We start from the raw sequence: 17,772 nt of genomic DNA on the forward strand, positions 1-17,772 counted from the left end.
CTTAAAAAAGAGAGAGAGAGAGAGTTGCAGTTACAAAACACCAAGAAACAACTTCAGTGTCTCAAAGCCATGAATTTTCCACTCCCTTCAAGTAGAGAGCTTTCAGCCCCACACCACCATCACACAGCTTTTAAAGGTCACTGAGAATCAGACACTGCATACTTACCAAGCCACCTGACCCAGCCAATCAACCACCAGCCATGGGCTTTTTCCACACAGACTGAAACGAGGTGGGCTGTGTGCAATCAGCTGAAAGAGGCTGACCCCTCAGCCATGTCAGACCTTACTTTTAATCTTTCAGATAAGGTGTGTGTTTAGAAACGCCAGTATTCTTCCAAAGTGTAGCAATTTCGTGTATTTTGATATGATGCTGCTGACAGCATTTCATTTTATCTTGCATTTATGATTTTATGCCGATGGGACATATATTTTTCTTTTTTTTTATTGTGCTAAAAAAGATTAAATGTTCCTAGGCCCTTTTTTGATTACCTGTTTTGAATTAATAAAACAGACATGTTGCAACATGTTCTCATCCCAAAGTGTCGATAATCACACTTCCCATAGCGTCAAATTGCGTTCCTTTTTAACATCCTTTGCCGAATCATATTAACGCCACATCGATGACAATGTACCCATTTTGGACAGAAAAGACAGCTGGTATGACAGAGAAGTACGTGAAGCCATTTATGTTCGCATGGATAAGTAACGAAATGTTAAACAAAAAGAAAGAAATCCAGCTGACATGATTCAATCATTGGATAAACAAACCTGGATCTTTACCGATATATGGCACAACAACATCACAGTAAAATTAAGTTGCAAGACAAATTGCATAAAAATAAAATGCTACATACAGTGACAACATCATACTTCCTCACTACAGTAACCATGTGTGTCATGTTGTGTAACGTCATAGTGCATAACATCTCGCTCTAGAGTTGAATGGTCTACTTGTGTCTTGTATTTTGAGACTTTTTCAGTTTATATTCGACATCATTACTTTAGGCATTCATAATTTAAGCGCAAGTTTCCTGAAAGCTCCATATGTCGATCCCCGATGAAACGGGTACCTTAAGCGTCCACATGTAACGCGGACGGTCTGGACAAATTGTCCGTCTGCGTTGCCTTTCCTTGGCAATAATATTGGGCTTCAATTACTGTACATTTCTAGATCCAAGATTGCATGAATCAATGTGTGTATAGTCATTAGCAGTATCAGTTACTTGTTAGCAAGAATTGATTGGGTCACATCCAGTGTTTGCCAGCTGGTTTAATGACGAAGGTTTGGTGAATAAGTAGGATAACTCCTGACGTTTGTCGTGACGTTGCTCCAGAGGCTGTGTGATCATCAGAGGAGAAAAGTAAAAGATAGTAACACTCCATGTCTTGAAAACTGTTGTGAGCTGGACTGTGAACAGGCCTGTCATGTTCCTCCAAGGCAGTGATGCCATGATGGTTGCATCTGAAGTGACAGTGGGCTGAAACAAACAGATCTCCCATCTCTGTGACACTGACAGTACTCCTTCGCTGAGAGTATTTGGTTCACTCAGAATAAGTCAGCTGCATGCATCAAGTTTACTTCCTTGCTGTTTCCATGCCAGAACTGTCACCCAAAAGTTTGTAAAATAAACACTAACTCTGAAATGTAGGTTATCTGGCTGCTGTTTTTCCAATGACTTCTGCCTTTTCAGTAGTTTGGTGACTTACTGTGTGCGTTAGTTTGAGGACAGGAATAGTGCCAGGAATAACAGTCCACACAAGTAGTGGGGTACTGAGATTATACTCTCAATATCGAGTGTGTTTTGTGCCATCAACCAGTTTTCTGTGTGGATCAGCAGCCTAATGTCCAATAGCATCATAAGCATCTCAAGGAATAAGGAAGAAAAACCAAAAAAGCACAATTATATTGTCCACTATGGTTTACAGGTAATGCTAATTGTGGTTGGCCATGGCTAGAAGTTTACTTGTGCACTCTAAAGGTGTACTAACACACACAGAATTACATTGCTATAAGGGCAAGAAAATATAAATTATTCAAACCCTATTTATGCATAAACTCTGTGCTTAAATGCATGCTTCCTGCACTGAATCGTACACTGCTATGAGGTTAAGTGCACGCATCCGGCATCAATCATTATGTCCATACTTACACAAGCCTCATTCTGGTGTGGGCAGTATAGGGGAATAGAGAATATTTCATCATATGTTTAGATAATTAGCAAACATGGAACAATATGTGCTTATTGAAGAGGTTACAGAGAGGACAAGAAGACACAGGGTGTGTCTGTGTCATTACATACATAGCGGCATGTATTAAACTGAGATGGTTCATCACGCTGAGTCCTGTCTTCCATTGGTTTATGTTTTCTACCCAAATAATGGTTTAAACGACCACTTTGTTGAGTTAAATCTACTAGGATAAGGATTGGAAAATACAACTTAAAATTCTGGGTTGTTAGTGATTACAAGTACTTATTTTAATTTGGGTTAGTTTCATACTAAGAAAATTATTGTTAAAAATGAATTGTTATGATATGATGGAACAATAAAACCAACACAAATTGTCCCTGGGATATTTTTATTGCCACAACCAAAATGCTACATGCATTATTTAAAATGTATAAAACTGTAAAATGTATTAAAATCATGCGCCTCTGAGGAAATCTCTCAATAATTACATCACATTAAGTAAAAAACATTTTCGATAAAATGAATGAACTAACTTGTCACAAATAAAAACACATCTTGAAAATTGAACTTAACACATCTTGAAAATGAACTACTGAACCAGAGTGTTGCCTAGGTTCAAATCTTGGAAAATATTTCAGCTCTTAACACAACTTCATAAGCAAAAGGGATGGCTGCTCCAACGCTGTCCCATTTATTATCAAGATGCTGACCAAAGGAGCAGAATATAAAAAAAAATTGTCTTAACTCACAGGCTGGACATCAGTGAAGGCCATGTGAGTTTCCAGGTTGCTGGGGCGAAAAACTCTTTCCCACTTTGTGAAGTGAAGTTGGAAGCAAAGCAGGCAGCAGCTGCGATGCTATGTCACCTTATTGTTCTGTAAAAATAAATAGCTGTCAAATGTCTTTTCTTCCAGTGAATCCATAGAGGTCCATTTAAACTATGATGGACTCGATAAAGGTAGCTTTAGAATGCTCCAAATTGCTTACCACTGCTCTCTTAAAAGTTATGATTGACAAGATTTAAGCCCAAAAAATAAAATCATCTTTAGGAACATGAAGAATCAAATACCAATTTTAAAAATCTAAATACCTGCTGATAGCAAATCTATGTTGGCAGGAGGTTCGACTGTCTTCTCTTTTCTGGCCAGGTGAAGTATCTTTGTTGAGAACACAGGGTTTCTACTTTCTGAAAAGACTTGAGTTTCTTGTGGCACTTGTGGCATTGAATTCACCCACCTCCCGTAGTGCCGTCTTTTCCGGACATTGCAAAGGTGCTTCTCTAAATAACCTGTTGCAGGTTTATGTTTCTTCCCTGGGGTGAACCATGTGTCCTAAAATTTTGGAAGTACACAAAACACATTAGGAAAAGACAGATTCTTTCTCTGGGTTTAATCATAGTTTGCCTGTGTCATGACATTGGGGTCAAACGCAACCAATATTTAACCCAGCAGCCCCAACCCAGCTGACCAAACAAAAAAAATCTAAGCGAACCAATGATTTTAGTGATTTTTCAAACTTCCTTTTGAAGGAAAATCCTCAGGTCTTCCAGAAAATGTTGGATGATTTTTCTTTACCAACTTGTTTCTGTTCCCCCATATTCCTATGGATAAATCATGATGCTCTCTCCACTATACTTCAACAGAAATATGTTGTTTTTATACACCACATGTAATGTTGAGTGTTCTTTCCAAACTGTTCAACCTTGGTTTCATCAGCCCACCAATCATTGCACGTCCTTAGTGCACTTAACAACATAACCATTATATTTGTAGTTGAGCTGCTGTTTTGGGGTGTAGTCCATTAATGACCCTGAAGCTCATTGTCATTATGTTGGCAGGTTTGAAAAACACCACTGTGCTGTCTTAAACACATCAGAAACTGCAGCTACAGGGAATGACAATGTCCTCACACATTAAGGGGGGCATTGTCACAATGTGATCACAGACTACAATGTGTCTCACATTGATTCTTCTTTTGGTGCCTTCTGTGGATCACATTGCTATTCTGAGGAAAGCACAGTCAGGCTAACCACAGGCTGTCAGCGTGGTTTTGTTCTTTCTCTTTGGACCCTGTGATTGCACTCCTGCAGGTGGTGAAATGTCCAGATTACACTCATTACTGTGAATTTGTTTAGATGTTTGTTGAGTGTTGAAATAGCTTTACTTGTCAGTTAAAGTGCAGCCCAGGAGTATTTTTGGACATCTGATTATAACTGAAGTGAATTTCCCTGGACACAGTTGTGGTATAATTGGCTAAGGACATTTTTAAAATTACAATGGAAAAGGCAGCGATGAAGCTTGGAGACTAAAGAAATCAGATGTGTCTCAGTTACAACACATCAACTTAGCCCAGTCCCAAACAGCCAGAACTGGATTCACTGTAAAAAAGCCAGAAGCTTGTAAAATCTCTGCACAGGGGACAGAAACAACTCTAAAATGATCAGATGAGACATGTTTATTTTACCATTAAGGTTTTAAGGTTAAAACATGAACAGATATCCCCAAAAGCTGGCATTGTAAATTACTTGTACTGAGGGTAAAACATTTACTTGAACATTAACAGGGTTTTGCTTAAATTTCACTTTTTTATTTTGGAACCTTCAGCCATTTGGCATAATGCAGTTTTAGGAACCATTATCTCAACCCCAGCTATCTCTGGGAAACAGTACATTCTTGGCTTGGAACTCACATTTATTGTCATAGTTCTTCTTCATAAAACGTTTAATGCTATGGAATTTATTGTAATTGCAATTGTGAACTGCTTGTGGCTGGTTAAATTAGAAACCTTCCATTTTTCAGCATGAATCTATGATTCGTCACCTGGTCACCTAATTTGAAAGTTGACACATTCTGGACTAACTGTGTGTTGGTACTGTTAGGGTCACAGACTGTAATTTGTCATTTGTCATTGGCATTGATTGGTTGCCAAGGTTAAAAAAAAGAAGCCAGACTTACCTAATATGAGCAGGTCTGAGAGATGCGAGAAGGACAAGAGTACAAATTGATGCACAAGAATATTGCCGATAGCACAGATCAATGCACAGCTGACATCACAGGTGGAGGATACCAGGCCTGGTCCAAGAGAGACTGTAGGGAATGAGTGGGAAGAAGTTGTGCCAAAACACAGTTCATCCGGGTTTAGGCAAGTCTGCTTTTACTCGAGACTGTGGTCTGGCTATAGTAGCTGATAAAACAATAACACTTTGTTGCTAGGTCTAGACAACTCAAATATAACAAACAACTTATCAGTACTATAGTTCAGCACTGACCATTCCAGCCATTGCAGTAAATGATACAATCATAAATAGTGCTTGACCCATAAGAACCCACAGTGACATAGGTATTATAAACACTTTTGAATGCCTTACAAAGTAAAATAAAATACTGAATATGCTGAACATACATGCCTTTGGTGGTCAATGACATCATTTCCAAAATGTAGCAATGATTTGGAAGTTTAAAAGTTAAACAATTAAACAGTTAAAGAGAAGTTCCAAATTATTTAACAATTATAAAAGACACATTTTAACATATGTACAGACCTTTCAAGCTACGTGGAAGATTAAAACAATTCAGAAATGTGTTCCATGTGGTGTGTGTTATATTCCCCATAATTTTCCTTCAAAAAAGGTTAGGGATCTCATGGGAGCACTGTAGAATACCGGGGAATTTTTTGCTGCACATTCATGAAGTAAACTGAATAGTCAAAATTCAATAAGAGAGGCATTTGCCTGTGCGATTTACATTAGCATTTTGAATCTTTAAAGGCACAGTATGTAACTTTTATGATTTTGTTTCTTTTTGGCAGCAATGTGCTGCATAACTTAACTTAACATGGAGAGGTGCTGCCAAAGCCTCGTGTGACAGCCGCACAGAGCAGCACTGGCAGCAGTGAAGAGAAATTCCCTTCAAAAAAACTTTCAGCAAGGCCCAACTTTATAACTTATCAGAGGAGGTCTCACCCTGTACTATATGCCAATTCACATCTGATTGATAGCTGTATTTTCAAAGACTTTTGCTTCAGACAATAAGGAAGGTCTTCTAGAACCAAACATGATATTAATGTACATCAGCATTATATGTTCATACTATATAAAGTATAACTAGTCAACTACTGTTGATGTAAAACTGGTAATGTTCCTCTATAACGCAAGTGACAGCATACTATTTTCAGGTAACCAAGACATAACAAGTCCCATCTTTAGATGTTTATTTCCGATATCATCATCAAAATTTTTACAAAACATTTTCTGACAATAATATACTCAAAGGAGAGCCATATTTTTGCGCTTGGACCAGGTCTCCACAAAAATGCTTTAGGTCTGAATACAGTAAAAAGAACAAAAAAGAAGAACAAAAAAAAAAATTAAAAAACAAAACAAAAAAAAATTTAACAACAAACCAACTACCAAAGAAAACAATGCAGCGCATATTTACACCCCACAGAAAGCATTGCTCTCTGCAGGAAATGGATGAGAAGGAGACAGCAGGGATCCTATGGTTTATATGAAAAGCATTTAAGAGGCAGCAAAAAATAGGGAAAGTGCTTTGAGCCTGCAAGGAAAGACTAACTCTGATATTGCTTTCTGACAGTTTCTCTCTGCTTTCTCTCTCACTGCAGTCTAGGGGCCAACTGCAGAAGTAGAAAGCAGATCATTTAAATAGAAACTCCTTCCTTCCGTCGGTGTTCGCATTAAATCCAATTACTGGTGTAAACGGGCTTTGTCAGACAAACAAAAAAGTGTGTTTCCCTGACAGAGGTTAATGATCATGCCTTCCTATTCTGTGTCCCCTCTGACATGAACAATGGCAGAAAAACAGAGTCAGGACAATATGTGTCAGAGGTTAAAGACTTCCTGCTAATGTGGAACAGCATGGAACAATAACAATCAATGGGGACCGGGGCTGGCCTGAACATCATTAATGGTGATGTTGGTTCAGAGGAGGTAGAGGAGTAGGTGCTGCTATAGATATGTGCACACACACTCACACACACACACACACACACACGCAGGCTTTATGGATACATGCAGGGTACAGCAAACTCACTAGCCATGCTACCAGTCACTCTCCGTCAATTTTTAGCATGAAGTTAAAGATAAAGTTATTAATTATTACCTCTTTTCACTCTGCACTCACACTGATTAAACACACTCACACAAAAGACAAACTCAAATTGGGAATCTAGAATGGGCAGATGGGGTGCATTAGCTTTTTTTTTCTGCTTAGCTGCCCTCTCGATGTTTATACATGCCGACTCTCTGGAGTCATGGCTGTGTGCTGTGTGAGTATGCCCGGACGCTAGTGTACCTGCGGCTAAGACACAGATGTATGGTAAAAAGAGAAAAAAAGAGCTGCAAATCCTCCTCTGAATTTGTAAATAATTTTTTCAAATCTATTTATCAGGTAATGTATAAGAACCTGCTGAACCATCTCAGATGGCCTTGGGTGAACTGGAATGGATGGGAGCATCGAAACCTGCAGTACTTTATTTATCTATTTATTTATTTGTGTTGCCTGTGTTTTGTATTTTCTTTTTTGTTTTTGCGAGAAAGGATTTAGGTGTGTTTGTTTCTGCAGTTACAGACCAACAATGTTAAGCTGATTTCAAGTTATCTAGTGTAAATTATAATTTGGATTCAAATAAGGTGTTTAACCCATATGAGTGTCTTTGTAAGTTGGATGCACAAAACTTAAAATTTAGAAGATGCAAATATGACTTTTGTTTAGTCTTAGTGTTCCTGTATGTGACTGCAGAATGTGTGTGATGTGTCATTTCATCCAGTAGAAATTAAGCTGCCTGGGACATTTAGAAACATCACAAAGCCTTTATTTTCACAGAGCAAAATGTCCTTGCTGTTGCACATTTGTCCCTCTGTATCCTCCCTATTGTGCAGCATTTCTGGCTCTCCCTTTCGTCTCCTCTGCCTTTCCTCTCCCCTTCGAGATTTGCATTTAGCTTCTCCTCTGAGCATAAACACTGAAATATGAAAGTTTTCACTGCGATTTTTTTTTAGACCTTTATTCACCCCACCCGAAGCAAAAGAGAAAAGAGGAAGAAAAAAAAAAAAAGACAAAAAGTGCTCTCAGTGGGGACTTGAGCCCAAACTTAAAGAGAAAAAAAGTGGTGTGGAGCTCGGGGTGTGCAAAACCATAAACAAACATAGCAGAAGAGAAAATAAAGCCTGTTGGCATTGCGGGGCTAGCGCAGACGGTCCTGGAGTTCAGCTCAAACATGCATCATTAGCATGCAGTGCCTGTGCTTCCAGCTCTCTGATGGCAAAAGAAATGGACAAAAGACTAAATAATTACTGGCAGCAGGATTTGAACATTCTGCTGAACATATCTGATTTTATCAGGGAGGTAGTCAAGATTAATCAATCCCTTATTAGTAGTTGATTGAATTGTGAACAATTCACAGATTCTATTAGCTTTTTCTAATTACACATGAAGGGTGAAGTAGCTTTGATCATTGTGTTTAGAATGAATTTAACCATTATCAGTGTTCTGAAAACTGAAGTAATCCGTACATATGGGGTACTAGGCTTTAGCAGGAGACTATTAAATGGAAATTCTGTCCTTAGAGTAAGTCCTCAACGCAAGCCTCTTTCTCAGCTCAACCTATAGTGCCAGGGATTTCTGCTTTCAGTGAGACAAGGGGCAGGAATGGGTCAGCAAACAAGTAGCTTTAAAATCACTGAAATTGTCCATGACCGGGCTTCTGGTTCTGGGGCAGTCCAGACTCGAAACATCTCCTGCACTGTTTGTCTCTGGTTCAGCGCTCCTCCCTAACTGGGCATAGTTTCTGAAAATATCAGCATGCGGACAGAAATAGAACATTATTAAACAGGTTTACCCGAGTCACGAGAGGCAGACATGAAATTCAGGCCAAGGAGTTAGCAGGGGTGATATAGAGCAAGGCAAGACAATACATGGATAGAATTTGAGAGAGCTCCCATTATAAAGACATTGGCACAGCTGCTATTACAAAGTAAACTCCACCAGCACTATTAAGCAACCGTACTGAGCGAATCAACTGCTTTTATGCAATGTCCTGTACACGAAGGGAACTAAACCCTTCTTAATCATGGAACCATGGAGACTTTTAGGTCATATGTTGCATTGGGGCTTGTTTTTGGTAAAACATTTAACAAAATAATGGCACATCAACTAGAACATCCTTGACAAGTTGAACTTTTGGATTCAAGAACAGCACAATTCTTCTTCTCCTGAATCAGACTCTAAAATGGCAGATAGTGTTGAAATTGTTAAACAAGAGGAGTAGTTCAGGATGTAATTAACAACACATTATATGGCCACCTCTAGCATGATGGGCTCTCAAACTATTTCTGAAGTCAGAACAGAAAATATGTATGAGGTTTGACACTTGTAGTACATCAAGATAACTGGGCTCCCAATCTTCCCTTCTTTTTGCCAGTAAAATGACTGAATTTGAGAAATAATCTCAGTAACATAACTTTTTTTAATGGTAGAATAGTGACGGGAGCAGATAGAAAAATATTTATCATTGAAACAACAGGAGCGTTGCAGAAGGAACTTCTTCACCCATCATCTTGGTAACAGATTCCCACTGGAAAGTCAATAAGGCTCCTCTTCTGTTCACAAGCAGTTTGTGTTTCAGAAGAAGTGAAGTTCATACTTTTTTTTTTTCATATTTAAAGATTCACTATTTACACGATAAATAAGTTCTATTTGATTTTGTCTTATAGAATTTCTTGACATCATCTGTGAGCACGCCAAAACTGTCTCCTTTTTTCCAAGCCAAAAAGACAAAATAATTAAACAAAACATTAGAATTCCCTATTTTTTCTTACAGTATCTTGAAGATATGCCCACTTTTGTGGGGGAAATTTGGCCCCTCGCAGTTTCATCTGCAAATCATTCAGTTGCACTGTGGGAGGACCAAGTACAGTTTTCCCAACTCCCTGCAGTATGACCACTGACATGTATTAAACGACCCCGGCGCACTGCTTGGATTAAGCCGGGGATGATATCTGAGAGGCCATCCCAGCCATATCTGAAGTCTTTATCAGCCTCATAAGTCAATGAGTAGCAGCGCTCGACAAGATGGCCAAAGGGTTACCGAATGCAATAAAGTCCAGCACTTCAGGCACACTTTCTGAAAAAAAAAGGAGATGTCAGGCAATATTCTCAGTACAGTCCATGGGTTCATACGCAGGTCAAAGAGAAGTTAACGTGCTGGTTCAACATGCCCCCACTCGGCACTGTTGTTCTCTGTGGTGGAGGGGAGAGTGGAGCACAATGGCCAGCGGTCTGCTAGCCCAGCAAGATGGTGCTCTCCAAACTGTCCAGTGTGATAAAAGTCAAACATTGACTCAACAACGTTTCCAATGACTGGGGCAGTGAGAGCGGCTTGACCTTCAGTAAAGTGGGCCGTTTTTAAGAATATATACAATACTTTGCATTCAAATGTACTTATGTTACCATGATGTTCCTCAATGTTACCTTTTTAAAGCATAGTCTCATTTAGTATCATTCAGCTGGAGTATAGTCATACACAAAGATGTGATAAAGGGCCCCTGTGCTCTATGTTAAAGAAATGTATGGAACATGCCATTAAACTGACATCGGAGGGATACTTACTTTGTTGATCTGTGAAGGCAAGCACAGTCCATTTAAAACTGTCAGGAGATTTGGTTGTAATTGTAATTGTATATGAGTTTTTTTAGGAAAAGTAGCTCATGTTCGTTAAAATAAAAAAAAATATATAAGTAAACTCTTTGGTTTGACATGCACATTAATGGGAACCAAAATGAAATTCCACATCCAGAGAACCAAAAAAAGAAGAGATAAAATAGTGTCATCATTTGCCTTCAGAACATGACCTATCTTTAGGAAGCAATGAGAGGATTTTGTGTTTATTTAAACTATTGAAAAGTTACTTTAATAAGAATCACAGTTAGAATCCCACCGCTCATCACAAGACATCTAACACACTCTCATTTTACTGCTCTTACTTTCTTTGATGTTTATTGCACTTTCCCTTTCTTTCTTGACTCAGTGCAGGTGGACTGCCATCATTTAGTGAACAGGTGTCCCAGGATGTAGACATGGAATATGGAAAAACACCTGATTTGAACTGTTGGCAGGTTATAATTTAACTTGTCATAACCATAATTCTTGTCATATTCTGGATTACCTCTCTGTCAGTCGGCTGTGAGATGTTTTAAATGAGGTGCTTTGGACAAAGAAATCAAAATGATCAGAAAGAAAATTTTCTCAACCTCTATTGTATTTGACACTGTGTGTTTCAAATGGCAAGTCCCTCTTGGCAGAAATTGAATGTTTTGTCCTCTAGTTGACATGTTCTGAAAACAAGGCCCCACTGAATAACCAGCTCGCCTGCCCCTTCATTTCAAAGTAACGGTGAATCAGAGGCCCGTGCCCCACTTGAAAGAACCATGCTCGGCTCACTAGCGTCCAAATTTGAGCGTGCCAGTGCGCTCTACAGGAGGAAAAGGACCACTGGGACACTCAGTTGGTGGTCTGAGGGGTGGTGGAGGAGAGCGGGGCCCTGGCATGGGGGCACCTATGCTGGCAGCAGAGGGTACAGCGGGCAGCGCCACTGTCTGTATGGTCCCCCTTTCACATGGCCCCAGGTCCTCCAGGCCCTCCAGGCCTTGTGGGGGTCCCTCATAGCCCATGTTGAGCCGCAGGGGTTGATGGGCCTGGCAGTAATCTACAATAGGCTGCTCATAGCGGTAGAAGGTCAATGCGCCCATCTGGTGGGGAACCTGTTATAGATGGGCGGAAAGCAGAGAAGAAAAGAGAAAGAGCGTGATGGAGAAGATAAAGTCAGAATGGAGGAAAGAGGCAGGATTGGACAAGAGTAAAAAGGAATATAGAAAGAGAGAGACGGGAAACAAAAAAGAACAGAAAGAAAAATGTTAACCATACATGTTTTAAAAAACGACCTTCAGCTTTAACAGAACAGTAAAAAAAAGATGTATGTATGGTCCCAAACTCCCCAAATGTCCTTTTACAGTCAACTGAGCTAATAAAAAGGTGTATGATAACTACAGTAACAGGATAATGCACAATTAAGACCTTAGTATTCAAACTATAGCCTCCCTGACTCTGCTTGATTGTGATGGGCATTTTAGAAATCTTTAGAAAATGCACACAGTGTTTTTTTTTCCTAATTTTAAGTGTTCAAGGCCAAAACATCTTTCCAGAAAAGCTGTAATAATACCTAGGATACTCCCATCTGCCAGACCCAATTGAATTTTTATTAAACAAAAAAATTACAGATGTTTATTTTATTCTTTTCAAATAAATATGACATACTTTAAGTCAGTGTTTCATTTTTTCACCAGTGCAGTTTATTTGTTACAATACATCTCATTGTGCCTGTGTGAGCCCGAGCATACATCACATTTAGTTTGGCAGCTCGATGCTGACCCTATGCAATCGTCCTCACATGTTGACCACCTGAGCCTCCAAATTCCCCAAATATACTTGCTGCAAGAGACCCTCCAAAATGTGTTCTGTGAAGCATCTGCGACACTTTTTTGTTTACAGCTGTGAGAAGCATCTCATGTAGAAGTCAGAGTATCATTCCTGTCCATGACTTGCACTATAATGCTCACTGTGAATGTCAGAAGAATAATATGTGTGATTGCAAGTGCGAATAGGCTCACAAACAACAGAACACATGACAAAATCACATATGCTTTAGTGCCCTACTTATGATTTGAGAGATGAAGCAAATAATGGGCCTGTGCACTCTACATTGCCATGTCACCCGTGTCACAGCCAAGAGCACTTGTCACATCTGGCTATAAGTCTGGTCCTGTGCTACCTCTTCAAACTTTAACACTGTGCCAAACAAACAGATTTGATATGTGACACTCTGTCTCCCTAACTTTAAACCACACAGTTATTTGCCTTGGAAAAAGAGAGGCCAATTATGAGATTTCCAACAGGCCGTGAAAACAGCAGGGTAAGATGGCAGCTGACCTGGATTAAACACTGCATGTTTTGGCAGAGCGACAGTTCATCAGATCTGTACATGCACAGCAACAAGAAGCAGACAACAACAGCAGGAGCTACAGATATGACACCAACACAGAACACATGAATAATACAACCCCTGACTCTTCGGGAGGCGTTGGAAGCAGAACAAGTATCACAGCTGCACCATCTTTCATCCACATCGTTAATGTTTTATTTTTAACCTTAACCAGTGATGGTCCCCAGACTTTGAGAGGAAAATATAAACTTGTGATTGACAAAAATGATTTTTACAAGAGAGTTCCTCTGCTTCAAAAATAAGATCATCCAATTTACAAAAAAGCATGTTCTTCCTGGTGGCTCCTCTTCATGAATGTTTTCAGTTTATGTGCCAAGATTGTGAGATTGCTGAGTTTCCACTCTCACACTGTGGAGGTGAAGTGAGTTTAATTTAGGCTTCTCCAAAGCATAGAGAACGTACTTTTGAACAGCAACACCATCCCACCAGAAACAATGGTCCTGTTAACCTCGATATAAGACATCACTGCGAACAGAATTACATAAACAGTCATTGCCAGTGAAGAAGTTGGTATTATGGAAAACAAAACAACAAAAGAGCAAGAGTCAATGTACTGAACTTCAGCCCTGCGTGTTTTTTCAGTTTAAAAATTTCAATGCATACAGTGTTGAAGCTGCTCCCACTCTCACATTACACCCAACTCTAAAATCAGATACTCTGGTATAATCCCACCTCTGCCCAGCTTCTACATTGAGGTACAGAGCAGTAGGAAACTTGTATAGATGAAGTTGGCAATGCAGCCAAGTTAAGGAGCAATGCAGGACATTGATAGTGTGATTTAAACACTAACTAACTGATGAGCTTTTTGAAACAAGCACAGTCATGAACATTGTTTCCTTTTCTTCTACACAGATGAAGAAATACAATGCAGTAACCATAAAACCTAGTGTTCTGAAACAGCCTGTTGCAGACTTAATCGTGCAACAACAGATTCTATTCACATTCGGCATCATCCTCCAGTTTACAGATCACTATAAAACTACTGTCTTGCAAAGTTTACATTTCCAGCAGTCGCATTAATGTAGCTGCAGCTGCAGCATAACAGAATGTGTCATTTATCTGGTCATATTCCCGTCAGCTTGAAGTCAATTTGCGGGCAACACCTTCAGCCAATTAGAGCAGGAGTTTATAAATCATGCAAATGTTATGTTAATCGCTCAAACTGCCCGATTGGGGGCGAAGAGGAACCTGGCCTGTGTTCAAGTACAGATTTAGGGAAATCTAAACTAATATCAGTGAATAAAATGTCGTAGATATTTTTAAAACACATATAATAGTTATAATAAATTAGTCAAAAGGAACTTTGATGCCAGCTCTTTAAGTAAACGGCTGGCAACAAACATGTCTCATTCAGATATCGTCGAACTTTAGCAGATAAAACCAATTTATTATGGTACCAGCAATCCTTTATAATTAATAAAGTTAACATGTAAAGTAATTCTGATATGAAGTCATATTTGAAGGAACATAAGAGAATTTAGGACAAGATTTTTTAAAAGAGGACCTACTGTGTCAATGAAATGCAGATATATGCTGGCAGACAAGTGGGAATAGTGTGTGTTTCTGAGTGTGTGTGTGTGTGTGTGTGTGTGTGTGTGTGTGTGTGTGCGCGTGGTGTGTGTGTGTGTATGAGTGTATGTGAGAGTGAGAGAGCAAGCACAGATTTCAAAGTCAAATGGAAATAGTCTGCTGTAACACAACTTGGCAGTTCAGGAATTACCCCGAACCACGCAGCAAAGATAAAGCCACGCTGAAAGCATTAACACCAGTTGTGTTTTAGATAAAAATAGTGTTTTTGTAGCCTCGGGCTTTACTGTAACACGCTTCCATTATGCAGTGTAGCATATAATCCAGCAATTGCATAACGCTGTAGTCATGTATTCATATAAAACAGCTGCTGAGAGCGTGTGTTTGGTCTAATGATAATGGATGAAAGCAGAACTTTTTTATTTTTACAAAATCACCTTCCAGTCCTTCAGATATTCAACTACATCAGCACACCTCAAGAAGCACCACCGTCCTTCATTCCATACCTCCTACCTCCTCAAATGGACTCCATTAAGCGAGACGGACTCATTACATTATAGGCACTCAGTGGATTACTCCCCTCAGTCCCCTTCCAGTTTAAACCCTTCCCCAGCCCTGCTGCCACTGCCGCCACCACCTCATCTCCCATCACACATCCAAGACCTCCTCAGCTCTGCTCACAGCTCCCTGCTCAGGTCCAGTGAATTAATTAACCGATATTAACTGTTTCATTGGATTCTATCAAATATGTGTGTGTGTGTGCACAGATTAGTGCATAGATGTCTGTCTGTGAATGTATTTGACACTGCAGGAAAAACTGGGAGAGGGAACAGAATAAACTGTAAAAATAGAGAGATAGACCACTATACAGTGTATTAAGAGAGAAAGTTGGTTTGAAATTCTGCCTAAATATTTCAATATACAGTGCATCTCTTAAAAGAACAAGTAATACTGAAAGATGCATATCAGTCTGCCTGACTTGGCTTGTTGAAAATAATGCTTTTTGCCAGAGTCAGTAAAAAAAAAAAAAGGTGTTGATATTTACCAGCCATCCATGAAGTTACAATGTACAGCTAGCTCATCAGGAATGCTATCAGCCTCTCTTTGTGCCTTTCAGCATTAGGAAATTATTAGTTCCTCACAATGAATGGTCTGTTGATACTGGGGAGACAGCCAAATATGTAAATGGATAACATCTGGTCAGAAATACATACAAAAATACAAGCTAGACAGTTTTTTCCCCCAAGTGTTCTAAATGTACATGGTTTGGATGGAAATTAATTTAGTTAAGTTGGGAGCTTATCTATCAGGTGGATCAATGCGGAAAAGTAAAAAAACAAAAAAAAATCATCATCACAGCTCTTTTTATCAAGAGTCACCGACAAAATCCTTTTCCTGCCTGTTAGATTAGTGCCGACAAGGTCCACCCATCCATTATCTTTCCCGTTTATCCTGTTAAGAGTTGAAGTGGTGCTGCAGCTGATCCCAGCCGACACTGGGTGAGAGGCAGTGTACAGCCTTCACAGATTGCTTATCAGCATTCAGGTATCCCTCATCCAATTTGTGTTGGAGTGTTATCATGCCATTGAAAAGCAAGTTATCATTCTCGCCCCATAGCTTTGGTAGGTACAGTATTGTGCAAAGGTTAGTACAGCCCTCTTTTAATTCAATGTTTTTTTTGTGTAAAAACATGATAAAAATCATCTGATTGTAGTGGGTCTTAGTATTAGGCACATACAGCCTAAGAAGAAAACATACAGCTTTTTTTTCATCTTGCTATTATTTATTTAAAAGAAAAAGCAGGCACAGCTCTCCTAAGTTCCTACCACAGTACTTCAATTGGTTTCAGGTCTGGATTTTGACCAAGCCATTCCAAAACCATGATTCTTTTATTTTTCCAACCATTCTGATGTAGTTTTACTGGGTCTGCTTTGGCTCATTGTCCTGATGCATGACCCAATATAGACCAAGATTTAGCTGTTGATCCCCTCACATTTGGCTCTAGAAAACTCTGGTATGGAGGAGTTCATGGTCTACTCAATAATTACAAGGGGCCCACGTTCTGTAGCTGCAAAACAAACCAAATCACCCGTTCACTGCCGTGCATAATTGTAGGTGTTTGTTTTTCATCAAAAATGACACAGGGCATCAACTTTGGTCTCATCTGTCCATAGGAAATTGTTCCAGAGGTTTTCTACTGGAAATCAAACAAACCATATTTGTAAGCTCACATAGCTCTTTTCTTTTCTGAAACTAAATTTTCTGAAAAGGCCTTTCTTGTATTTCTCTGAGATTTGCATGGTCGGACCCTGGGGTGAAATGTGCAGGGACGTCGACTTCTGGGAAGATTGGCAACTGTCTTGAATGCTTTCCACTGGTGAATGAGCTTTCTAACTGTGGAATGCTGATTTCCGTTCCACACGTTTTCTTTTATAACTCTTACCAGATTGATGTGCAGCAACAACTTTTCCCTCTAAGACCATTGCTCATGCCTTTCCCTCTTGGCATCATGTTAACACACACCTGAATGCTCCAAACCAGCAAACTGCCAAAACCTCAGCTTTTAAAAAGGTCTTCACACCTCCTGATTATCAATTCATCAAAGGCTGATGATCAGGAGCACCTGGCTGTAGCTTCCCCTCTGAAATATTTACACTTGAAATGAGATATGAACACTAACTGCAAGGTGGAGCCCCGGTGAAGAGCAATGTGTAAAAGTGTAGCAATGGTTCACGTCACTATGAGTCAGGAAGCAGGAAAACACGGGACATTTGAAAGGCAAAACAATGAGCCCAGCACTTATGAATTATGTATTTTAGCTAAAGATGAAGAAGGCACCAGAAATTATCCTCTTCCTGAAAAGAAGACATGTAAGAGCCTGGCAATCAGGAAGGTTTATAGGGTGCGGGAAAGCTTTTCTCATTCTTTTGCTCAATCACTGGAAACATTTAGGTTATGTCGGGGACAGTCAAAGTGGGAACC

At 39.5% G+C, this 17,772-nt stretch overlaps 1 protein-coding gene across 2 annotated transcripts in view; it reads right to left on the reverse strand.

The window, feature by feature from the left end:
- Positions 1-4,680: 4,680 nt before the first annotated feature.
- LOC137103969 (leucine-rich repeat transmembrane neuronal protein 4) overlaps positions 4,681-17,772 on the reverse strand; it is a 103,139-nt gene continuing 90,047 nt past the window's right edge. The window contains exon 3 of one of the 2 annotated variants that reach the window (XM_067484749.1): positions 4,681-11,965. In XM_067484749.1, the coding sequence (XP_067340850.1) occupies positions 11,645-11,965 (321 nt within the window). In that variant the 3' untranslated portion in view covers positions 4,681-11,644. The remainder of the gene's footprint in view (positions 11,966-17,772) is intronic. The other variant, XR_010911622.1, reaches the window with a different exon arrangement.

This window comes from Channa argus, chromosome 18 (assembly GCF_033026475.1).
Source record: "Channa argus isolate prfri chromosome 18, Channa argus male v1.0, whole genome shotgun sequence".
Classification (NCBI taxonomy): Eukaryota; Metazoa; Chordata; class Actinopteri; order Anabantiformes; family Channidae; genus Channa; species Channa argus.